Source organism: Salvelinus alpinus, chromosome 30, assembly GCF_045679555.1.
Source record: "Salvelinus alpinus chromosome 30, SLU_Salpinus.1, whole genome shotgun sequence".
In the NCBI taxonomy this organism is placed as follows: domain Eukaryota; kingdom Metazoa; phylum Chordata; class Actinopteri; order Salmoniformes; family Salmonidae; genus Salvelinus; species Salvelinus alpinus.
In genome coordinates, this window is record NC_092115.1 from 39,518,719 (window position 1) to 39,544,524 (window position 25,806).

Sequence of the window (25,806 nt, forward strand, 5' to 3'; positions counted from 1 at the left end):
TTGACATTGTGTTGTTAATTTGCTTAACACTATATGGTTTAATTTTATTTTTGGCAGTAAAACTAGGCTACTCAGGCGAGAAAAAAACCTCACCCAAATGTATAGCCCTGTTGGAAAATATAAATGGACTGTTTGAAATTTGTTTAGGTTAAAAAAAAAAGTGAATCATATTTTATTTGGCGTACCCCAGTTTGGGAATACCTGTCGTAGAGCACCCTGGATTTTCCCCTCGGTCATTCAAAATTGTCGCATTAAAAACAGCATGCAGTCTTGAAGTCTCTTTAGCCAGAGCGAGACGTTCTCTTAGAACCTTATTCTCCTCTAGTAGCTCAATGATCCTCTCCTTTGAGGCACAGAGCTGTTTGCATTTATCAAAAGTATATACAGTGCATTCGGAAAGTATTCAGACCCCTTGACTTTTTCCATAATTTGTTACATTACAGCCTTATTCTAAAATTGATTAAATTGTTTTTTTCTCTCATCCATCTACACACAATACCACACTCCTTCATTGTCTTGGCTGTGTGCTTACGGTTATTGTCCTGTTGGAAGATGAACCTTCGCCCCAGTCTGAGGTCCTGATCGCTCTGGAGCAGGATTTCATCAAGGATCTCTCTATACTTTGCTCCGTTCATCTTTCCCTTGATCCTGACTAGTCTCCCAGTCCCTGCCACTGAAAAACATCCCCACAGCATGATGCTGCCACCACCATGCTTCACTGTAGGGATGGTGCCAGGTTTCCTCCAGGCGTGACGCTTGGCATTCAGGACAAAGAGTTCAATCTTGGTTTCATCAGACCAGAAAATCTTGTTACTCATGGTCTGAGTGTCCTTTAGGTGCCTTTTGGCAAACTTCAAGCGGGCTGTCGTGGCCTTTTACTGAGGGGTTTCTTCGGTCTGACCACTCTACCATAAAGGCCTGATTAGTGGAGTGCTGCAGAGATGGTTGTCCTTCTGGAAGGTTCTCCCATCTCCACAGAGGAACTCTGGAGCTCTGTCAGAGTGACCATTGGGTTCTTAGTTACCTCTCTGAGCAAGGCCTTTCTCCCCCGATTGCTCAGTTTGGCCGGGCAGCAAGCTCTAGGAAGAGTCTTGTTCTCGCGGACTTTCAATGCTGCAGAAATATTTTGGTACCCTTCCCCAGATCTGTGCCTCGACACAATCCTGTCTCGGAGCTCCACGGACAATTCCTTCAACCTCCTGGCTTGGTTTTTTCTCTGACATGCACTGTCAATTGTGGGACCGGTGTTTCCCTTTCCAAATAATGTCCAATCAATTGAATTTACCACAGATGGACTCCAATCAAGTTATAGAAACATCTCAAGGATGATCAATGGAAACCGGATGCACCTGAGCTCAATTTCAAATCTCATAGCAAAGGGTCCGAATACTTATTTCTGTTTTGTATTTTTATACATTTGCAAAAATTTCTAAAAACCTGTTTTCGCTTTGTCATTATGGGGTATTGTGTGTAGATTGATGATTTTTTATTTATTTAATCCATTTGCTGTCTCTGCCTGGCCGGCTCCCCTCTCTCCACAGGGATTCTCTGCCTCTCACCATATTATGGGGGCTGAGTCACTGGCTTACTAGTGCTCTTCCTTGCTGTCCCTAGGAGGGGTGCCTCATGTCGTGGCAGGCTTTTTTCGCTATACTCGACTTGAGTAGGTTGAGTCATTGACATGATCATACTTTTGCGCCCCCTCGGGCTCATGCAGTGGAGGATATCTTCATGGGCTATAATCAGCCTTGTCTCAGGGTAGTAAGTTGGTGTTCTGTTGATATCCCACTAGTGCTGTGGGGGCTGTGGACCCACTGGAATTGTGATACAGTGAATTATAAGTGAAATAATCTGTTTGTAAACAATTGTTGGAAAAATGACTTGTGTCACGCACAAAGTAGATGTCCTAACCGACTTGCCAAAACTGTAGTTTGTTAACAAGAATTTTGTGGAGTGGTTGAAAAACGAGTTTTAATGACTTCAACCTAAGTGTATGTAAACTTCTGACTTCAACTGTATATTTTTAAAAATGCCGTGGAAGCCCAGGCCTGATGACGCCACTGTGCACACACCCAAACATATACGCATGCACACTTCCTCTCCTCTCTAACTCTCCAATCATTTCTCATCCTTTATTGTCTCTGTCTTCAGGGGGAGTGTCGTAACTTCATCAAGGTGTTATTGAGCCAACATGGAGAACTGTTTGTGTGTGGAACTAACGCCTTCAACCCTCTATGTGCCAACTACACTGTGAGTATCTGTCTATTCAATTCAATTTATTGAAGCTTTATTGGCCTGTGTGTGCGTGTTCATACAGTACATATGTACAATTGTGTGTGTTGCAGAGGGACACTCTGGAGATGGTAGGAGAGACGGTCAGTGGGATGGCTCGATGCCCTTATGATCCCAGACACGCTAACGTGGCTCTTTTTGCAGGTACAGTTTCTCTCTTTCTTTTTTACTTTCACTCTCTTTCAATATATTGGAAAGTGATGACGTTGCACTTTTCACAGGGTCTGTAAATGTCCAGGGGAAATCATTCAGATGACGAATCAGCTTCGAGACTAGAGCTGTGCGAAGGGACTTGACTAACCTTGTGTTCATGATTAATACAGTGCATGTTTTCGTTGTTCTCTCTCTCTCTCTGTCTTTCTGTCTCTATCTCTCTCAGAGGGCAGTCTCTTCACTGGTACTGTAACAGACTTCCTGGCGATTGATGCTGTGATCTATCGTAGCCTAGGCGACAGCCCTGCTCTCCGCACCGTCAAACACGACTCCAAGTGGTTCAGAGGTACACTGAAATGACGTACTTGCATGTGAGTGAACGGGTCAAACACATCTCCGCTGGTGAAGAACGACATTTCCTTAGATCACATAAACACTGCGGGATAACCCAAACACTCTAAAGTGGTCCCCATTCCTACCTAAATCCTTGTATCCCAAGAGTGGATAGATAAAAGCGATAGGCTAGCTTAGTGCCTGGTTAGATTTATTGCTTTCATCCAGTCCTGTCAAATCAGAGAGGAGCAGACCAACAGATCAAGGACATGAAATCCCCATCAGACTAAAACAGAGCGTGGTGCCCTGGAGGTCACAGAGATGAGTAAATAACTGCTCTGTGCTTGTCACTGATGATAAATTAAACAGGACATGAATTATTAATGGCTGACCCCACTGAAGTGCCATGTGTTGTTACAGAGGTGTCAGATTAGGTATCGGCAATAAATATAGAGCTGTGCGTGGTGGATGGGGATGTTTGCGTGCATGTAATGGCGGGGGGGGAGGGGGGGGGGGGGTGTGCGCGTGTGTAATGGCGGGGGGGTGTATGCGCGTGTGTAATGGCAGGGGGGGTGTATGCGTGTGTGTAATGGCAGGGGGGGTGTATGCGTGTGTGTAATGGCAGGGGGGGTGTATGCGCGTGTGTAATGGCAGGGGGGGTGTATGCGTGTGTGTAATGGCAGGGGGGGTGTATGCGTGTGTGTAATGGCGGGGGGGGGGGGGGGGTGTATGCGTGTGTGTAATGGCGGGGAGGGTGTATGCGTGTGTGTAATGGCGGGGGGGGTGTATGCGCGCATGTAATGGCGGGTGGGGGGGATGTATGCGTGCATGTAATGGCGGGGGGGGTGTATGCGTGCATATAATGGCGGGTGGGGGGGGGGGGGGATATGCGTGCATGCAGTGGCGGGGGGGTGTATGCGTGCATGTAATGGCGGGGGGTGTATGCGTGCATGTAATGGCGGGGGGTGTATGCGTGCATGTAATGGCGGGGGGGGGGGTGTATGTGTGCATGTAATGGCGGGGGGTGTATGCGTGTGTGTAATGGCGGGGGGGGGGGGTGTATGCGTGCATGTAATAGTGGGTGGGGGGGATGTATGCGTGCATGTAATGGCGGGGGGGGTGTATGCATGCATGTAATGGCGGGGGGGTGTATGCGTGCATGTAATGGTGGGTGGGGGGGGTGTATGCGTGCATGTAATGGTGGGGGGGGTGTATGCGTGAATGTAATGGCGGGGGTATGTATGCGTGCATGTAATGGCGGGGGGGGTGTATGCGTGTGTGTAATGGCGGGGGGGTGTATGCGTGCATGTAATGGCGGGGAGTGTATGCGTGTATGTAATGGCGTGGGGGTGTATGCGTGCATGTAATGGCGGGGGGGGTGTATGCATGAATGTAATGGCGGGGGGGTGTATGCGTGCATGTAATGGCGGGGGGGTGTATGCGTGCATGTAATGGCGGGGGGGGTGTATGCGTGTGTGTAATGGCGGGGGGGTGTATGCGTGTGTGTAATGGCATTTCTCTCTACTCTTTCTCAGAGCCCTTCTTTGTGAGCGCAGTGGAGTGGGGGCCTCATATTTACTTCTTCTTCAGGGAAATGGCCATGGAGTTCCATCACCTGGAGAAGGTACACAGTACACACAAACACATAAATACACAACTATGCACACACAAACGCATGCACGCACACACACAGAAATGGCAATTTGTACATCCCATTTTGTTTATATTGTTTGTCTTGTTTATACTGTGTGTGTCCTTGTGTGTGTGCGTGTGTACAGGTGATGGTGTCACGTGTGGCGAGGGTGTGTAAGGGGGACCAGGGTGGGTCTCAGAGGGTGTTGGAGAAACAGTGGACATCGTTCCTGAAGGCCAGACTGAACTGTTCTGTCCCAGGAGACTCCCACTTCTACTTCAACCTGCTCCACGCCACCAGCCCCGTACTCAACATGAACGGCAGGGACGTCATCCTGGGACTGTTCTCTACACCGCCCAACAGGTACACGCACACATACTTGCCTGGTTAAATTAAATAAAAAGTATGCGCGTATGGACATGGATCTTTCTATAAATAATGGGTCCAATCTGTGACATTGGGATCATAATGTTAAGTTCCACATGTGTACTTAAAGGAATACAGTGCCTTTGGAAAGTAATCAGACCACTTGACTTTTCCACATTCTGTTACATTACAGCCTTATTCTAAAATGTATTAAATTTAAAAAAAATCTCAGCAATAAACACACAATACGCCATAATGGTTTAGAATGGTTAATGGTTTAGGTTTAGAAATTTTAGCAAATTCCTAAAAAAAACAACAACAGAAATACCTTATTTAAATAAGTATTCAGACCCTTTGCTATGAGACTCGAAGTTGAGCTCAGATGTTTCTACAACTTGATTGGAGTCCACCTGTGGTCAATTCCATTGATTGGACATGATTTGGAAAGGCACACACCTGTCTATATAAGGTCCCACAGTTGACAGTGTATGTCAGAGCAAAAACCAAGCCTTGAGGTTGAAGGAATCATCCGTAGAGCTCCGTGACAGGATTGTATTGAGGCACAGATCTGAGGAAGGGTACAATAGCATGGCTGCAGCATTGAAGGTCCACACGAACACAGTGGCCTCCATCATTCTTAAATGGAAGAAGTATGGAACCGCCAAGACTCTTCCTAGAGCTGGACGCCCGGCCAAACTGAGCAATCGGGGGAGAAAGGCTTTGGTCAGAGAGGTGACCAAGAACCCGATGGTGACTCTGACAGAGCTCTAGAGTTCCTCTGTGGAGATGTGAAAACTTCCAGAAGGACAACCATCTCTGCAGCACTCCACCAACCAGGCCTTTATGGTAGAGTGGCCAGTCGGAAGCCACTCCTCAGTAAAAGGCACATGACAGCCCACTTGGAGTTTGCCAAAAGTTCCTAAAGACTCTCAGACCATGAGAAATAAGATTCTCTGGTCTGATGAAACGAAGATTGAACTCTTTGGGCTGAATGTGAAGTGTCACGTCTGGAGGGAACCTTGCACCATCCCTACAGTGAAGCATGGTGTTTTTCAGTGGCAGGGACTGGGAGACTAGTCAGGATCGAGGCAAAGATGAACGGAGTAAAGTACAGAGTGATCCTTGATGAAAACCTGCTCCGGAGCGCTCAGGAGCTCAGACTGGGGTGAAAGTTCACCTTACAACAGGACAATGACCCTAAGCAAATAGCCAAGACAACTCAAGAGTGGCTTCAGGATAAGTCTCTGAATGTCCTTGAGCGGCACAGCCAGAGCCCGGACTTGAACCCGATCGAACATCTCTGGAGATTCCTGGAAATTGCTTTGCAGCAACACTCCCCATCCAACCTGACAAAGCTTGAGAGGCTCTGCAGAGAACAATGAGAGAAACTCCCCAAATACAGGTGTGTCAAGCTTGTAGCATCATACCCAAGAAGACTCTAGGCTGTAATCGCTGCCAAAGGTGCTTCAACAAAGTACTGTGTAAAGGGTCTGAATACTTACAGTTGAAGTCGGAAGTTTACATACACTTAGGTTGGGGTTATTAAAACTAGTTTTTCAACCACTCCACAAATTTCTTGTTAACAAACTATAGTTTTGGTGGGCCAGTTAGGACATCTACTTTGTGCATGACACAAGTACTTTGTCCAAAAATTGTTTACAGGCAGATTATTTCACTTATAATTCATTGTATCACAATTCCAGTGGGTCAGAAGTTTACATACATTAAGTTAACTGTGCCTTTAAACAGCTTGGAAAATTCCAGAAAATGATGTCATGGCTCTAGAAGCTTCTGGTAGGCTAATTGACATCATTTGAGTCAATTGAAGGTGTACCTGTGGATGTATTTCAAGGCCTACCTTCAAACTCAGTGCTTCTTTGCTTGACATCATGGGAAAATCTAAATAAATCAGCCAAGACCTCAGAATAAAAAATGTAGACCTCCTCAAGTCTGATTCATCCTTGGGAGCAATTTCCAAACGCCTGATGGTACCACGTTCATCTGTACAAACAATAGTACGCAAGTATAAACACCATAGGACCACGCTGCCGTCATACCGCTCAGGATTGAGACGCGTTTTGTCTCCTAGAGATGAACGTACTTTGGTGCGAAAAGTGCAAATCAATCCCAGAACAACAGCAAAGGACCTTGTGAAGATGCTGGAGGAAACAGGTACAAAAGTATCTATATCCACAGTAAAACGAGTCCTATATCGACATAACCTGAAAGGCTGCTTAGCAAGGAAGAAGCCACTGCTCCAAAACCGCCATAGAAAAGCCAGACTACAGGTTTGTAACTGCACATGGGGACAAAGATCGTACTTTTTGGAGAAATGTCCTCTGGTCTGATGAAACAAAAATAGAACTGTTTGGCCATAATGACCATCGTTATGTTTGGAGGAAAAAGGGGGATGCTTGCAAGCCGAAGAACACCATCCCAACCGTGAAGCACGGGGGTGGCAGCATCATATTGTGGGGGTGCTTTGCAGCAGGAGGGACTGGTGCACTTCACAAAATAGATGGCATCATGAGGCAGGAAATTGATGTGTATATATTGAAGCAACATCTCAAGACATCAGTCAGGAAGTTAATGCTTGGTTGCAAATGGGTCTTCCAAATGGACAATGACCCCAAGCATACTTCCAAAGTTGTGGCGAAATGGCTTAAGGACATCAAAGTCAAGGTATTGGAGTGGCCATCACAAAGCTCTGACCTCAAGCCTAAGCAAAGAGGCCTACAAACCTAACTCAGTTACACCAGCTCTGTCAGGAGGAATGGGCCAAAATTCATCCAACTTATTGTGGGAAGCTTGTGGAAGGCTACATTTACATTTACATTTAAGTCATTTAGCAGACGCTCTTATCCAGAGCGACTTACAAGTTGGTGCATTCACCTTATGATGTCCAGTTAGATCAACCACTTTACAATAGTGCATCTAACTCTAAGGGGGGGGGGGGGGTTAGAAGGATTACTTTATCCTATCCTAGGTATTCCTTAAAGAGGTGGGGTTTCAGGTGTCTCCGGAAGGTGGTGATTGATTCCGCTGACCTGGCGTCGTGGGGGAGTTTGTTCCACCATTGGGGTGCCAGAGCAGCGAACAGTTTTGACTGGGCTGAGCGGGAGCTGTACTTCCTCAGAGGTAGGGAGGCGAGCAGGCCAGAGGTGGATGAACGCAGTGCCCTTGTTTGGGTGTAGGGCCTGATCAGAGCCTGAAGGTACGGAGGTGCCGTTCCCCTCACAGCTCCGTAGGCAAGCACCATGGTCTTGTAGCGGATGCGAGCTTCAACTGGAAGCCAGTGGAGAGAGCGGAGGAGCGGGGTGACGTGAGAGAACTTGGGAAGGTTGAACACCAGACGGGCTGCGGCGTTCTGGATGAGTTGTAGGGGTTTAATCGCACAGGCAGGGAGCCCAGCCAACAGCGAGTTGCAGTAATCCAGACGGGAGATGACAAGTGCCTGGATTAGGACCTGCGCCGCTTCCTGTGTGAGGCAGGGTCGTACTCTGCGAATGTTGTAGAGCATGAACCTACAGGAACGGGTCACCGCCTTGATGTTGGTTGAGAACGACAGGGTGTTGTCCAGGATCACGCCAAGGTTCTTAGCGCTCTGGGAGGAGGACACAATGGAGTTGTCAACCGTGATGGCAAGATCATGGAACGGGCAGTCCTTCCCCGAGAGGAAGAGCAGCTCCGTCTTGCCGAGGTTCAGCTTGAGGTGGTGATCCGTCATCCACACTGATATGTCTGCCAGACATGCAGAGATGCGATTCGCCACCTGGTTATCAGAAGGGGGAAAGGAGAAGATGAATTGTGTGTCGTCTGCATAGCAATGATAGGAGAGACCATGTGAGGATATGACAGAGCCAAGTGACTTGGTGTATAGCGAGAATAGGAGAGGGCCTAGAACAGAGCCCTGGGGGACACCAGTGGTGAGAGCACGTGGTGCGGAGACAGATTCTCGCCACGCCACCTGGTAGGAGCGACCTGTCAGGTAGGACGCAATCCAAGCGTGGGCCGCGCCGGAGATGCCCAACTCGGAGAGGGTGGAGAGGAGGATCTGATGGTTCACAGTATCAAAGGCAGCCGATAGGTCTAGAAGGATGAGAGCAGAGGAGAGAGAGTTAGCTTTAGCAGTGCGGAGCGCCTCCGTGACACAGAGAAGAGCAGTCTCAGTTGAATGACTAGTCTTGAAACCTGACTGATTTGGATCAAGAAGGTCATTCTGAGAGAGATAGCAGGAGAGCTGGCCAAGGACGGCACGTTCAAGAGTTTTGGAGAGAAAAGAAAGAAGGGATACTGGTCTGTAGTTGTTGACATCAGAGGGATCGAGTGTAGGTTTTTTCAGAAGGGGTGCAACTCTCGCTCTCTTGAAGGCGGAAGGGACGTAGCCAGCGGTCAAGGATGAGTTGATGAGCGAGGTGAGGTAAGGGAGAAGGTCTCCGGAAATGGTCTGGAGAAGAGAGGAGGGGATAGGGTCAAGCGGGCAGGTTGTTGGGCGGCCGGCCGTCACAAGACGCGAGATTTCATCTGGAGAGAGAGGGGAGAAAGAGGTCAAAGCACAGGGTAGGGCAGTGTGAGCAGAACCAGCGGTGTCGTTTGACTTAGCAAACGAGGATCGGATGTCGTCGACCTTCTTTTCAAAATGGTTGACGAAGTCATCCGCAGAGAGGGAGGAGGGGGGGGAGGGGGAGGAGGATTCAGGAGGGAGGAGAAGGTGGCAAAGAGCTTCCTAGGGTTAGAGGCAGATGCTTGGAATTTAGAGTGGTAGAAAGTGGCTTTAGCAGCAGAGACAGAAGAGGAGAATGTAGAGAGGAGGGAGTGAAAGGATGCCAGGTCCGCAGGGAGGCGAGTTTTCCTCCATTTCCGCTCGGCTGCCCGGAGCCCTGTTCTGTGAGCTCGCAATGAGTCGTCGAGCCACGGAGCAGGAGGGGAGGACCGAGCCGGCCTGGAGGATAGGGGACATAGAGAGTCAAAGGATGCAGAAAGGGAGGAGAGGAGGGTTGAGGAGGCAGAATCAGGAGATAGGTTGGAGAAGGTTTGAGCAGAGGGAAGAGATGATAGGATGGAAGAGGAGAGAGTAGCGGGGGAGAGAGAGCGAAGGTTGGGACGGCGCGATACCATCCGAGTAGGGGCAGTGTGGGAAGTGTTAGATGAGAGCGAGAGGGAAAAGGATACAAGGTAGTGGTCGGAGACTTGGAGGGGAGTTGCAATGAGATTAGTGGAAGAACAGCATCTAGTAAAGATGAGGTCAAGCGTATTGCCTGCCTTGTGAGTAGGGGGGGAAGGTGAGAGGGTGAGGTCAAAAGAGGAGAGGAGTGGAAAGAAGGAGGCAGAGAGGAATGAGTTAAAGGTAGACGTGGGGAGGTTAAAGTCACCCAGAACTGTGAGAGGTGAGCCATCCTCAGGAAAGGAGCTTATCAAGGCGTCAAGCTCATTGATGAACTCTCCAAGGGAACCTGGGGGGCGATAAATGATAAGGATGTTAGCTTGAAAGGGCTGGTAACTGTGACAGCATGGAATTCAAAGGAGGCGATAGACAGATGGGTCAGGGGAGAAAGAGAGAATGTCCACTTGGGAGAGATGAGGATCCCAGTGCCACCACCCCGCTGACCAGAAGCTCTCGGGGTGTGCGAGAACACGTGGGCAGACGAGGAGAGAGCAGTAGGAGTAGCAGTGTTATCTGTGGTAATCCATGTTTCTGTCAGTGCCAAGAAGTCGAGGGACTGGAGGGAAGCATAGGCTGAGATGAACTCTGCCTTGTTGGCCGCAGATCGGCAGTTCCAGAGGCTGCCGGAGACCTGGAACTCCACGTGGGTCGTGCGCGCTGGGACCACCAGGCAGCGGCCACGCGGTGTGAAGCGTTTGTGTGGTCTGTGCAGAGAGGAGAGAAGAGGGATAGACAGACACATAGTTGACAGGCTACAGAAGAGGCTACGCTAATGCAAAGGAGATTGGAATGACAAGTGGACTACACGTCTCGAATGTTCAGAAAGTCAAACTTACGTTGCAAGAAATCTTATTGACTAAAATGATACAGTGCTGCTGAAGTAGGCTAGGTAGCAGTGGCTGCGTTGTTGACTTAGTTTGAAAGTGTAGCTGGCTAGGTAGCCTCGGTAACTGGCTAGGTAACCTCGACAATTACTCAAAACTACACAATTATCTTGACAGCAAAGACAACTATGTAGCTAGCTAACACTACACTAACCAAGTCGTTCCGTTGAATGTAATAGTTTCTACAGTGCTGCTATTCGGTAGACGTTGGCTAGCTGGCTAGCTGCTGGCTAGCTAGCAGTGTTTCCTACGTTAAGAGGGACGACAAATAGCTGGCTAGCTAACCTCGGTAAATTACGATAATCACTCTAAACTAAACTACACACTCTAAACTACACAATTATCTTGGAAACGAGGACAGCAAAGACAACTATGTAGCTAGCTAACACTACAGTAATCAAGTCGTTCCGTTGAATGTAATAGTTTCTACAGTGCTGCTATTCGGTAGACGGTGGACGTTGGCTAGCTGGCTAGCTGCTGGCCAGATAGCAGTGTTGACTACGTTAGGACGACGAATTACGATAATTACGCGAAACTACACAATTATCTTTGATACAAAGACGGCTATGTAGCTAGCTAAAAAGAATTGCAAGATCAGACAAATCAAACCGTTGTACTATAATGAAATGTAATGAAAAGTAATACTACCAGCAGTGCGAAGTGCGAAATGCGACCACTCGCTCCAACCCGGAAGTTGGAGCGATCAAAACGGTTGACCCAAGTTAAACAATTTAAAGGCAATGCTACCAAATACTAATTGAGTGTATGTAAACTTCTGAACCACTGGGAATGTGATGAAAGAAATAAAAGCTGAAATAAATAATTCTCTGAACTATTATTCTGACATTTTACATTATTAAAATAAAGTGTTGATCCTAGCTGACCTGAGACAGGGACTTTTTTACAAGGATTAAATGTCAGGAATTGTGAAAACTGAGTTTAAATTTATATGGCTAAGGTGTATGTAAAGTTCCGACTTCAACTGTAAGTAAATAGGATATTTCATTTTTGCTTTGTCATTACGGGGTATATTGTGTATTTTTTATTTTTTTATTTCACCTATATTTAACCAGGTAGGCCAGTTGAGAACAAGTTCTTATTTACAACTGCGACCTGGCCAAGATAAAGCAAAGCAGTGCGACACAAACAACAACACAGAGATACACATGGAATAAACAAACGTACAGTCAATAACATAGAAGGAAAAAAAAGATTGATAGATTGATGTTACAGATTGATGAGGGGGGAAAAAGTTTGTACATTTTAGAATAAGGCTGTAACGTTACAAAGTATGGAAAAAGAAGGGGTCTGAATACTTTCCCGAAGGCACTGTATATGCAAATTGGCCCATAATTCTACCTATACAACAACGTAAGGCTTGGACATCCTTTAAGCAGAGTTCATACAGATATTGATAGTCAAATTCAAGGACTTTAAGGGACTTTTTCAAGCAGTTAATTGTAATTTTCAAGGACCTCAATTGTATAATGTATGTAATTGTACATACTGTATAGGGCCAAATATAGACCCCCCCCCCTGCCGCCCCCCAAAAAAGCATGTAAAAAGTGTATTTTTAAAAAGTAGGCCATGACCACTAAGAATAATGCATTTTTGGGGGCCTTGCCGATATATTGATATTCAAATTCTTATTACATTCTAAAATATGTGAGAATAATGTGGACTTGCCTGACTAAATAAATTGAATGCATGCTTGGCCATTTTTCTGTAGCCTATGTGGCCGATGCAGGCACACATAATAAAGCCATGAATAGCGGTACCATGAATCTCACCATTGCTGTTGTGAAAATGAGAATGCAACCAAAAACCAGGTTCTTTTTGTAATAGAAGTATTAGTATGGAAAGCCAAGTTGAAACCAGCATTAGACGTTGTCATCCTCACAATCACTGCACGTGATCTTATCGCAACACCGTTCAATTGAAGCGGCAGGAAACAAACTAAAGTTGCCACATCTCTCACAAAACAGATCAAAAATTAAATCAAAGATAATTATAAGGGAGCAGGAGAATTTATATATTGGCTAGAATAATTACAGACTTAAAAAGGAAATGTCTGATTTTCAAGCTTGGCCAATTCCAATACTTGAATTTCTGAGCTCCAAATTCAAGACTACCTAGCTAACTAGCTAGCTCACAATACTAGCCAACTTAGCTGCGTTGTTTCTTGCGTGCGATTGGCTGTGGTCTTGGAGACGGCACATGGCCTGGGAGACAGAGCTGCCTGTCAGGCATCATTCAGGGCTTAAATGCCCCATGAGAACGTTGCATGCAATGTAGCAACAGGGCTCCTTGATGAGGTCATTATCGTGCATCTGAACAAATGAATGGATGATGCGTGGTACTTTTGATTATCTTGTGATCTTGACAAAACAACTTTTATTGTGTAGTGATCAAAAGATAAATCAATTGTTATCTCGACATAAAGAGAGATTTATTTGATTTTATTAATATGTCCTCTCAGGACTTCTGTAGTAACAAGTTGTCCAGCTTATGAAGCCCTCACTGGTACCCTAGTTTTTAGAAAGACCCACATGCACGCACACATGAACACACACAGGCACACATCATATAGCTGATCCATATCTAATCCTTTCTGCCCCACCTCCCCTCCTTCTCTCTCCCTGTCTCTGACAGTATCCCTGGGTCTGCAGTCTGTGTGTTTGACATGCAACAGTTGGCTAGGGTGTTTGAGGGAAGATTCAAGGAGCAGAAATCTCCAGAATCCATCTGGACACCTGTATCTGATGAGCTTGTGCCCAAACCCAGGTACTTTCAACAATAACTCATATTTATCTTTGTGTAGTATTGTAATGGGATGTTCTATCATATTATTATGCCTTATTTTGACCCTGTTCTCTCTCTGTAGGCCGGGTAGCTGTGCGGTGCAGGGGTCTCAGTTCAGCTCGTCCAAAACTCTGCCAGATGAGGTGTTGAACTTTGTGAAGACTCATCCCCTGATGGATGAGACCATACCCCTGGTGGGGCACAGACCCTGGGTTGTCAAGACTATGGGCAGGTATGACTAAGGATACCCATGGTTACTACTGATTTTTCACTGAAATCAATGTTTGCTCTACGTTGTATACCTCAAGTGTCCTGAAATTGAGCTCACCATCTTCCTCGCTCCCTCTCCCTTCTCATTTCCCCCCTCCCTTTCCCTCTATTCTCCCCCTCCATTCCTCTCCCCAGGTACCAGTTGACAGCCATGGTGGTGGACACAGAAGCTGGTCCCCATAGAAACCGTACGGTATTGTTTCTGGGCTCCACGCGAGGGACCGTCCTCAAATTCCTCATTGTCCCCAGTGGAGACAACTCTCCCACACACAGCAGTGTGTTTCTGGAAGAGGTGGAGGGCTTCAACCCTGAGAAGTGAGTACGGGAAGGGAGTTTGGCCACAATCCCTTGTTCTCGCTGCAGTCCCGTGTTTTGTCAGCTCATTATTGTGGAGATGAACTGTTTAAGTCACTATACTTGTTGCGCCATTGTTTTTTAAAACCTCTCTGTTTGCAAAGGCAGCGATCACCCTAATGTGAATCCCTCTTTTTCTCTGCTGTAAAATACTCTAAAGATGCATCTACAGTGGGGAGAACAAGTATTTGATACACTACCGATTTTGCAGGTTTTCCTACTTACAAAGCATGTAGAGGTCTGTAATTATTATCATAGGTACACTTCAACTATGAGAGACGGAATCTAAAACAAAAATCCAGAAAATCACATTGTATGATTTTTAAGTAATTAATTTGCATTTTATTGCATGACATAAGTATTTGATACATCAGAAAAGCAGAACTTAATATTTGGTACAGAAACCTTTGTTTGCAATTACAGAGATCATACGATTCCTGTAGTTCTTGACTAGGTTTGCACACACTGCAGCAGGGATTTTGGCCCACTCCTCCCTACAGATCTTCTCCAGATCCTTCAGGTTTCAGGGCTGTCGCTGGGCAATACGGACTTTCAGCTCCCTCCAAAGATTTTCTATTGGGTTCAGGTCTGGAGACTGGCTAGGCCACTCCAGGACCTTGAGATGCTTCTTACGGAGCCACTCCTTAGTTGCCATGGCTGTGTGCTTCGTGTCGTTGTCATGCTGGAAGACCCAGCCACGACCCATCTTCAATGCTCTTACTGAGGGAAGGAGGTTGTTGGCCAAGATCTCGCGATACATGGCCCCATCCATCCTCCCCTCAATACGGTGCAGTCGTCCTGTCCCCTTTGCAGAAAAGCATCCCCAAAGAATGATGTTTCCACCTCCATGCTTCACGGTTGGGATGGTGTTCTTGGGGTTGTACTCATACTTCTTCTTCCTCCAAACACGGCGAGTGGAGTTAGACCAAAAAGCTCTATTTTTGTCTCATCAGACCACATGACCTTCTCCCATTCCTCCTCTGGATCATCCAGATGGTCATTGGCAAACTTCAGACAGGCCTGGACATGCACTGGCTTAAGCAGGGGGACCTTGCGTGCGCTGCAGGATTTTAATCCATGACGGCGTAGTGTGTTACTAATGGTTTTCTTTGAGACTGTGGTCCCAGCTCTCTTCAGGTCATTGACCAGGTCCTGCCGTGTAGTTCTGGGCTGATCCCTCACCTTCCTCATGATCATTGATGCCCCACGAGGTGAAATCTTGCATGGAGCCCCAGACCGAGGGGGATTGACCGTCATCTTGAACTTCTTCCATTTTCTAATAATTGCGCCAACAGTTGTTTCCTTCTCACCAAGCTGCTTGCCTATTGTCCTGTAGCCCATCCCAGCCTTGTGCAGGTCTACAATTTTATCCCTGATGTCCTTACACAGCTCTCTGGTCTTGGCCATTGTGGAGAGGTTGGAATCTGTTTGATTGTGTGTGGACAGGTGTCTTTTATACAGGTAACGAGTTCAAACAGGTGCAGTTAATACAGGTAATGAGTGGAGAACAGGAGGGCTTCTTAAAGAAAAACTAACAGGTCTGTGAGAGCCGGAATTCTTACTGGTTGGTAGGTGATCAAATACTTATGTCATGCAATAAAATGCAAATTAATTATTTAAAAATCATACAATATGATTTTCTGGATTTTTGTTTTAGATTCCGTCTCTCACAGTTGAAGTGTACCTATGATAAAAATTACAGACCTCTACATGCTTTGTAAGTAGGAAAACCTGCAAAATCGGCAGTGTATCAAATACTTGTTCTCCCCACTGTATGTCTCTCGCTCTCTTTCTTTCCCTTTCGCTCTCTCTGTCTCCAGGTGTGGAGAGGATTCTGTCCAGGCCAGACAGTTGTTGTCTCTGTCCTTGGATCGTCCCAGTCACACTCTACTGCTGGCCTTCCCTTCCTGTCTGGTCAGACTACCCACAGCACGCTGCCACCTACACTCACGCTGCATGAAGTGAGTAACACACACACACACACATTCACAAACACACACACACAGGGTTTTGTTTATGGTTTTGGCTACCCTAACCCTAGCTTGATGTTCACAACCCAGATCAACCCTAACCCTAGCCATAAATAACCCTAACCCTAGCTTAATGTCCACATCCTGAATCAACCCTAATCTTAGCCATAACCCTAACCCCATGTCCACATCCCAGTTCATCCTGGTTCAACTCTAGCCTCAACAACCACCCTAACCATAGCTGTATTTCTACATCCCAGTTAAACCGTAACCCTAATCACAGCCTTAACCCTTACCCTAATCTAACACACACACTCACACACACGCCACCTCCATCAGGCTGATCAGATCTCCATGTGTGTGTGTATGTGTGTGTATTTAGGAGCTGTCTGACTTCCAGAGATCCCTACTGTGGCTGGACCAGAGGCAGCACCTGCTCCTTCCTCAGACCAGGCACACGGTGAGACAGCTGCCCATATTGATTTAGGATCAGATGAATAACTTAATTGTGTATTAATCTATTCTTATCTTTTGATGTTGATGTGCTGTGTAATCGGTTAATCTATCATCTTTGTCCTATTGCAGGCTGCCTTTTCAGCAAGACATTGATTATGGCAACTTCTCCCATCTTGGAGACTGTGGTGGTAAGTACCTTGTCTTTAGCCCTGTAGCTCTGTGGGTAGAAACTGTTCTTTATTTCACTTAATGGATGCTCCGCCTAGTGGCTCAATCATGCATTACAAGCGTTTGCTACACAGACATCAATGCAATTCAAGTGTTTGTTAATACAAAGTATAGTTTTCATTTGTCACGGTCTCAGTTAACATCTCAATCACAACCCAAGTGTACATAACATCACAATGATACTGCAGTTCATATACTGTGTATTGTATGTTTCTGTATATGTGTGTACTGAACTTGCATTTACAGTGGTGACGGGAAGAAGACTGTCATTTGTAGTCTGTCAGCAAGGTGATTAGCTAGTGTGAAATGTCAGGGCTTTGATTTCCCGCTCCTCAGATCCGTGTCCTTCAGAAGCCTCCCGGTATGACTGCTTTTAATTGGTTGCTGGCTTCAATAAATGCATGTTGATTGTTTGGCAGAGGAGTGAATGTCTTGATCAGTGAAGTACAGCCTTCTGGTTCACAGCCCCACAATCCCACAGGACTAAGCCATATTCTGAGTGTTCAGCTGTCAACGACTGTCTGCTACATTTTGACAAATACTTGCCACAAAAAACATGTACAAAAGAAAAATGAGGACAAAACTCAGTATGCAAAACTTTGTGGTGCTCAAAGCTGAGATTCTGGCAGGGGCATAAGATAACGTCTTCTCCTAACAAACACATCTCACATCTGTCTTGGTGTCAATCAGGATGTCTCTTTCTCATCAGTAAACTGTTCCAGGACCTGCAATCTGTTCCAACTCAAATTATACACTGCAATAGCATCTGTTTTATTGCAAATCTATAATCTGGGAGTGTTCTGATTGCAGAACACTCCACTACAATCTCATCTATTGTATTGTAGTCTATAACCTGCAATCTGTTCTCAAGTCTAAGTCCATAATATTACAATATCATCTAAACTCTCTGTCATAGATCTATAACCAGCAATGAATTAGTTCCTCTACCAGAACATTGCAATCTCATCTGTTATACAGTGCCTTTGGAAAGTATTCAGACCTCTTCCCTTTCCCACATTTTGTTACGTTACAGCCTTATTCTCAAATGTACTAAATAAAATGTTTTTCTCATCAATCTACACGTAATACCCCATAATGAGAAAGCAAAAACAGGTTTTTGGACATTTTTGCAAATGTATTAAGAAATAAAAAGTATTCAGACCCTCCATCATTCTTAAATAGTAAGCCGTCATTGTAAATAAGAATTTGTTCTTAACTGACTTGCCTAGTTAAATAAATAAATACAAATAGAAGAAGTTTGTAACCACCAAGGCTCTTCCTAGAGCCTCTTCCACCTAAAGGACTCTCAGACCATGAGAAAGAAGATTCTCTGGTCTGATGAAACTAAGATTGAATTCTTTGGCCTGAATGCCAAGCATCACGTCTGGAGGAAACCTGGCACCATCCCTACTGTGAAGCATGATGGTGGCGGCATCATGCTGTGGGGATGTTTTTCAGCGGCAGGGACTGGCAAAGGCAAAGATGAATGAAGCTTAGAACAGAGAGATCCTTGATGAAAACCTGCTCTAGCGCAATCAGGACCTCAGACTGGGGCGACAGTTCATCTGCCTCTCTGCTGGCCTCCCCAGGAAGGCTACATCCTCGGCAGCCAGGGCATGGTCCCCGCACCTCCATCCTCCATGCAGACCCCCAACGGCCAGCAGTATGTGGCCCAGCACCACACCCCCGGGCCGGGCAGGGCTCAGCAGAGATGGGAACTGGGGAGAGGAGAGCTACACGTCTGGAGGAAACCTGGCATCATCCCTACGGTGAAGCATGATGGTGGCGGCATCATGCTGTGGGGATGTTTTTCAGCGGCAGGGTTTGGCAAAGGCAAAGATGAATAAAGCAAAGTACAGAGAGATCCTTGATGAAAACCTGCTCCAGAGTGATCAGGACCTCAGACTGGGGTGACGGTTCACCTTACAACAGGACAACGTCCCTAAGCACACAGCCAAGACAACGCAGGAGTAGATTCGGGACAACTCTCTTAATGTCCTTGAGTGGCCCAGCCAGAGCCCGAGCCCGATCTGACATCTCTGGAGAGACCTGAAAATGGCTGTGCAGCGACACTCCCCATCCAACTTGACAGAGCTTGAGAGGATTTGCAGAGAAGAATGGGAGAAACTCCCCAAATACAGGTGTGCCAAGCTTGTAGCGTCATACCGAAGAAGACTCGAGGCTGTAATCGCTGCCAAAGGTGCTTCAACAAAGTACTGAGTAAAGGGTCTGAATATTTATGTAAATGTTATATTACATTTCTTTATTTTTAATACATTTGCAAACATTTCTAAAAACCTATTTTTGCTTTGTCATTATGGGGTATTGTGTATAGATTGATGAGGGGGGGAGAAAACATTTAATTTAATTTAGAATAAGGCTGTAACGTAACAAAATGTGGAAAAGGCAAAGGGTCTGATTTACTTTCAGAATGCACTGTATATCACTCTCTAGAACTTGACCCCTTCTAGTTCCAGAACTTTTGCTTTCTACCTCAGATATAGGCCAGTTTACTGCAGTCAGCCTGTTCCATAGAGAGTAGTGAAAGCATGAAGCCAGACCCAGAACTATGGGTCCAGGGCCTGGCAGACATCTGCTGTGTCTGTGCAGATGGGAGTGATTAGAGCGGTGGAAATACTTACCAAAATAAATGATGTATTTTAGGGAGAAACTCACTGGCCAGCCCAGATCCTTCCTGAACACAGAATGGAAATTTTGAACGGAGTCTGTTTTAGTGTTTTCCCTTCTTACTGATGACAAGTGCAGCTTTCAGCCCAGCCAGCAGAACCCCAAGGATGTGCTGGAGAAAGCGCCAAAAAGGATAAGGAGATGCTTATCTTCTGCAAATGTACAATGTTATGATAGATTACTGTAACACAGAATAAGATTATGCTCTTGGATAATAAAATATAGCAATATCATCTTTGAGATCCGGCAAATCATGTTTAGATCTAAACGTGACAATAACAAAAGCATGGGTCATAAAGGAGAATGGAAACGAAAAAGTAGAGGAGAGTGAAGGACTGTAGAGTGAGAACCTGTTCATGCTGTAACGTTAAGTGGATTTTATCTTCTCTCTTGCCATTAACCTTATGAATCCTTTCATCTCCCCTCTCCCCTTCAGGTGTCATACAGCAGAGTCTGCTGGTCGAGCCGGAGAGTCTGGTCTCCCTCAACCTGCTGGTGGCGTCTGCAATCTCGGCCTTCACCATCGGGGCGATGCTATCAGGCCTGGCCGTCTGCTGGATCATGGCTCACAAGCCCAGCAACCGACGCCACGCTAGCAACACCAGCCAGTCCAGCATCCAGCGCCGGGAGAGGGGGATGTTGACGTCAGGAGGAGGGATGGGAGGATCGGTCCTCAGTGTGACCCGTCAGGGAGGAGGGGATAGACCTTGTTCTCAGGGCGGGGAGACCCTGTTTGTGATGCCCAACGGATGGGTGAAGTCCGGGGAGCTGGACCCAGGGTTCTTGCCCACGCCAGAGCACACGCCCCAGCAGAAGAGACGCGGGCTCAGGCTTTCCGATTCTGGATCAGGGGGGTGGGACAACAGCCAGACCTACCTGGGAGGGAGCACCATGGGGCTGGCATCCCCCTGCCCTCTCCCTTGCCCCCCACACCCCTCCACTGCTGTCTACCTGACCACCAGACTCTTCCAGGGTGGAGGAGGTGGGAGACATGGGGGTGAGGAGCGAGGAAGAGAAGGGGAGACGCCTCGCCAGCACTACGTGTGCCTCAGCAAGCCCTGGGGGGAGAAGGGGAGGAGTGGGACCCCAAAGTCGGCACTTCGCAAGTCGGCAGGGGAGTACGTGTACCCCATGACCCCCCAGGACTCCCCGAATAGGAGGAGGGTGGTGTCAGCCCCCAGCGCCCACATGGAGTTTGGGGAGCCCCTGCCTCTCCGTTGGCCTCCACAGGAAGGCTACATCCTCAGCAGCCAGGGCATGGTCCCCGCACCTCCATCCTCCATGCCGACCCCCAACGGCCAGCAGTATGTGGCCCAGCACCACACCCCCGGGCCGGGCAGGGCTCAGCTGAGAGGGGAACTGGGGAGAGGAGAGCTGGGGGAGCTGGTGGATCTCAGCCAGCTGCTGAGTAAGAAGAGTTCCAATGAGAGGACTCACAACGGGCAGTGAAAAAGCTAGTGAAACGCAGGGAAGGACCCCGGTCACTGCTTAAGACCATATCAGTCTCTTTCTACATCTCTCTCCTTCTCTCTGTCCTACCTTTTCTCTCCCTCCCTCTCTCTTTCTTTCTCTCTCTGTCTCTCTGTCTCTGTCCCTCATTGTCATTCAGTCCTGATATCTCTTAATCTTACTGGTGGACTCCTGAGGCTGTTCTTTCTGTGACTGGTTACTACTGCTGTCACTCAGATCCTGCTTGGCTGTGATTAGCCAGAGAAAATGAGATTGTTGCTGTGTCTGCCTATCCACTCAAGCTGCTTAAAGAGGGGAGGAGGCGAGAAAGAGAGAAAGGGGAGCGAGAGATAGGGATTGAAAGAGAGGTGAGAAAGAGGGAAAGAGAGAGGGGAGGAGGCCGAGAAAGAGAGAAAGGAGAGCGAGAGAGAGGGATTGAAAGAGAGGTGAGAAAGAGGGAAAGAGTGAGGGGAAGGAAGGAAGACTTTGCTAGACAGTGGAATTCTTACAAAGAAAACATGCTGAGAGAGAACCATAAGCAGGAAGCAACATGCAAAGAGACCCAGAGACAGACACTTGCCGACAGCCTTACCTGTGCTTCAAACAGGCCAAAAAGGACTAACCAAACAACATGGCCACTATCAGGTGTCAGAAGATGAGACCTAGGAGACTTCATTCCTACACAATGCACTCTGTCCAACTTCCAGTACAGACTGAGTGGCACTCACACATGAATTAGAAAGATATTACTTTGAAGAATCTTACTGAAGGTGAATGAAACAGACACTGTTCAGCCTCAGTGTGCAGGAAAACACTGAGGTCATTCTGACTCTGAACGTGAAGAGAATACCTGATGAAGAGTGTCGAAAGGAAGTGGCAATGAAGATTTAATAGCCTACCCTCCAGCAGCCTCCTGACACACACACACACACACACACACACACACACACACACACACACACACACACACACACACACACACACACACACACACACACACACACACACACACACACACACACACACACACACACACACACACAGAGAGAGAGAGAGAGATTTACAGATCAGTTTTAATAAGCCTGGTCAGGGGGCCATATATTCCCAGTGTATGTGAGGTGAGAGGGGCCGTACTGTACTGCTCCTAACCTGTCTCACTGGGACTATAACCCACTTTTACTGAGCTACGGGAAAGGAGGAGAGTCGGACTGGAATGTCAGCACTATTTCTGCCAACCAGGCGTTCTCTCTAATGACGCCATTTCATCCATCCATCCACTCCTTCCACTCCATGTTTTTTTTAATGGCAAATCATTTTAGAGCCGATGCGACGTGTGGAGAGAAGGATAGAGAATTAGGTTGGGCAGTCTGTCTGTGTGTGTGTGTGTGTGTGTGTGTGTGTGTGTGTGTGTGTGTGTGTGTGTGTGTGTGTGTGTGTGTGTGTGTGTGTGTGTGTGTGTGTGTGTGTGTGTGCGTGTGTGTGTGTGTGTGTGCGTGCGTGCGTGCGTGCGTGCGTGCGTGCGTGCGTGCGTGCGTGCGCGTGTGCATCCTGCGCCCTGTGTCTGTATGCGGAGGTGCACTGACTATGCGTGTGTGTGACAGTCACTGTTGTTGTGATTAAACAACTGTCCTGCCGCTTACTCATCAATGTTAATGGTTATTATCATAGAACTCAAATGGCACCATATATTCTACCCATCAAAGTGTCTAATAAAATACTTGCCATTACGTTAAGCAGACATGGGGAGAGGGATAGATAGAAAGACAGAGATAAGTAGAAAGACTGGAGGATAGAGAGACAAACAGAAAGGCAGAGTGAGAAAGAGAGAGGCAACATGGAGACAATAAAGAAGATAGGATCTGCCATTCTCAAGTCATCAGAGACACAGCTCCAGTCACAATCAGAAACACGTTTTGTTCAGTTCTGTTGTGAACCTGAGCAGCAATGACTTGTATATAAAGACACGTGTGACTCAACCCCAGATGTCTGTGTTACCATTGGTGGAGCACAATGACGACAGCACTCAGACAGGTCATGACTCAAATCACACCCTATTGTCTATATAGTGGTCAAATGTATTGCACTGAATGGGAAATATGGTGTTGTTTGAGATGCAGCCACAGTAAGAAACACACTCATAAACACCATGCCGATGTCTTTTCTCCCTCTGTGTCAATACAATGTGTGCCAATATTCCGAACTGTACTTTCGGGTGACATATCACGTGACCACTGAAACAAAAAGGAACCATTTTCAAGTGCCATAAAAACCATGTCAATTCATTTGATACCTTATATATTTGATACTGTGATGTTGTATAATTTGTTCGAATGTGTACAGTGTTACTTCCTGTGTGCACCGATGAGGAACTTCACAATGTCGCCTTCAGATAAGCCCACTGAATGTTTGTTTTCTTTCGTAATTATTTTGCCTTTGCTGCTCTCGTGCATTTCAGGCATATCCATTTCAAATGCTAGTGACACTGAACATCTGTTTATAAACCACTTATGAACATTAGTACAGTATTTGGTTCAGTTGTTACTGAAATGTGCTAGCATTGTATTGGTTGTTTTCTCCCACACCAACAAACAGGCATACTGTGGAACCTTCAAGTCAAGGCTACTTCCTGAATGAATATATATACTAATTTGCTCATAAAACTGTGCAGTAATAATACATCATGGAAAAGCACAACTTTTATTTTTCTTATTTGAAAAGGAGTTGTACTGTTATCTAATGCATATCCTTGTAAATAATTGATTTGAATGTATCTTACCCGTTTGGTTTTAATGATTCTTGTTTTCTTACTTGACACGGGCTTTTCTCTTTGACGTGTGAGTTTTTGTTGACTACGTTGTGAATGAGCTGTAAATACACTACGTGCAGTATTTACCTTTGACGAAATGCTGAGGCTAGCTGTTTTCCTTCTAAAGAGTAGAATCGCAGGCTTGTCCTGCTGAGCTGAATTTAAAAAGGTATCCAGTTGACTTGTGACTTACGGCGGCTGTGCACACACACACACACACACACACACACACACACACACACACACACACACACACACACACACACACACACACACACACACAGACACACAGACACACAATTCGAATTAAAGGCGGTCAAGGAGTAGGGCGTTCAAAGAGTTGGTCTGATGGGAGTCTGTGATGTCATCGGCCTCCCCTCTTGCTTGAGGAATTATAGATGACCAAAGAAAAGAACAATAGAGGAGCAATAGAGAACAATAGAGCCCCCCCCCCCCCCCCCACGTGTGCTATGTCATGACATACCTGTACCACCTATTTAGATGTGACTTTTGTTAAGTAAATCCGGTGTTAACTGAGGTGAAAAGGAGACTGGATTGCCACTGTAAATTCAAATCACTTCCTGAATTGACTGCCGTCAACTCGAATTGAGCCCAACCCTGACACACACTAAACACTTCACGTGAGAGTATAAAGCAGTCAGTCAATATGGAGACCCCTGTCAATATATTCTTTCTTATTCTAATAAACCATTAAGATCTATTCATCTCTGTTATATCTTTACATATTGTTAATTTGAATCTTGACATACAGTAGAGGGCACTTTCAAGCAACCATTTTTATCGCCCCTAGATGGCGCTCGAAACTAGTCTTTGCAAGAGAGGAAGCCATCTGTGAAAATAACTGCATCTCACATGTCTACAGTGGCCTCCTCTCATTTCTTTACCTTCAGGTGCACTGATGTGGAAGACCTAGATTGATGAAAACAAATTCACAGTAGGAATCCACCGAATTATCTTAATCTATCATGTGTTTTCAGATCATTGCGAATGAAGGAAAGGAGGCCAAAATGATCTGATTGAGATGCACCCTATATGATTCCACTGTTGCCAAGGAGATGTAGGTGGTGAATCATTGCTTGTTAGATGTGATGCCATTAACAGCTGGAACATTGCCTTTGTATTAGAAGCAGTCTTTTTCATACACACTATGTTTTTACACGACTACAATAATATGCCTGTATACAAGTGATGATCAACGTGTCCTTGAGGGTCGCAATATGTATAGGCTTTTGCTCCGGCCCTGCACTTCAACTCAAATCATCACCTTATTATGGTTGTGGGTCTCTAGACCGCTATTAGTTTAAACACAACAAGATCTCACAGTCTCACTTCAGTATTCAATGTTTGTTTTTAAAGGCCCTGTGCAGTCAAAAACATGATTGTCCTGTGTTTTAGATATATTTCCACACTATTAGGTTGAAATAAAACTGAAATTGTGAAAGAAAATAAATTATTATGCCATTTTAGTGAAAGAGCCTGAAATTTCAGCCTGTTTTGGTGGGATGGAATTTTGGCCTGCCTGGTGACATCAGCAGGTGGTAAATTAGTTAATAGACCAATAGGAAAGAGAGTTCCAAGCCTCTCTGCCAATAACAGCTGGTTTTCAGTTTTCCCCTCCCAACTCAGATCACTTCCAGACAGTCCTATTAACATTTTTGCTTGAGAAATTGATCTTTGCTAAGAAGCTATTATTATTATTTATATACATTTTAATTGAAAACAACCACAGTAAGGTACTTAATTGTTACCCAGAAATGATTTGATATTGCGATAAAAACGGCTGTATTGGACCTTTAACTAAATCATGGTTTAGTGTTTCTGTTTCAAAATTCACTTTTTTTAAATCAAGTCCTTCGGGGTCATTGTGACCACATCCAAAAACACCTAATTCTGCCTATAGTCATTTGATAGACAGGACCTTTATTTTAATCTAGGTT

General features: G+C 46.0%; 1 protein-coding gene across 2 annotated transcripts in view; it reads left to right on the plus strand.

Annotated features, from left to right (window-relative positions):
• The window catches only part of LOC139559770 (semaphorin-6B-like), a 53,891-nt gene extending 29,322 nt beyond the window's left edge, over positions 1–24,569 (plus strand). For both annotated transcript variants that reach the window (XM_071376120.1, XM_071376119.1), the window contains exons 6-17: positions 2,152–2,250; positions 2,346–2,436; positions 2,672–2,791; positions 4,314–4,402; positions 4,557–4,774; positions 13,478–13,609; positions 13,710–13,859; positions 14,033–14,212; positions 16,072–16,212; positions 16,604–16,681; positions 16,807–16,865; positions 20,030–24,569. In XM_071376120.1, coding sequence (XP_071232221.1) covers positions 2,152–2,250; positions 2,346–2,436; positions 2,672–2,791; positions 4,314–4,402; positions 4,557–4,774; positions 13,478–13,609; positions 13,710–13,859; positions 14,033–14,212; positions 16,072–16,212; positions 16,604–16,681; positions 16,807–16,865; positions 20,030–21,042 — 2,370 coding nt within the window. In that variant the 3' untranslated portion in view covers positions 21,043–24,569. The remainder of the gene's footprint in view (positions 1–2,151; positions 2,251–2,345; positions 2,437–2,671; positions 2,792–4,313; positions 4,403–4,556; positions 4,775–13,477; positions 13,610–13,709; positions 13,860–14,032; positions 14,213–16,071; positions 16,213–16,603; positions 16,682–16,806; positions 16,866–20,029) is intronic.
• The last annotated feature ends 1,237 nt before the right edge of the window (positions 24,570–25,806 follow it).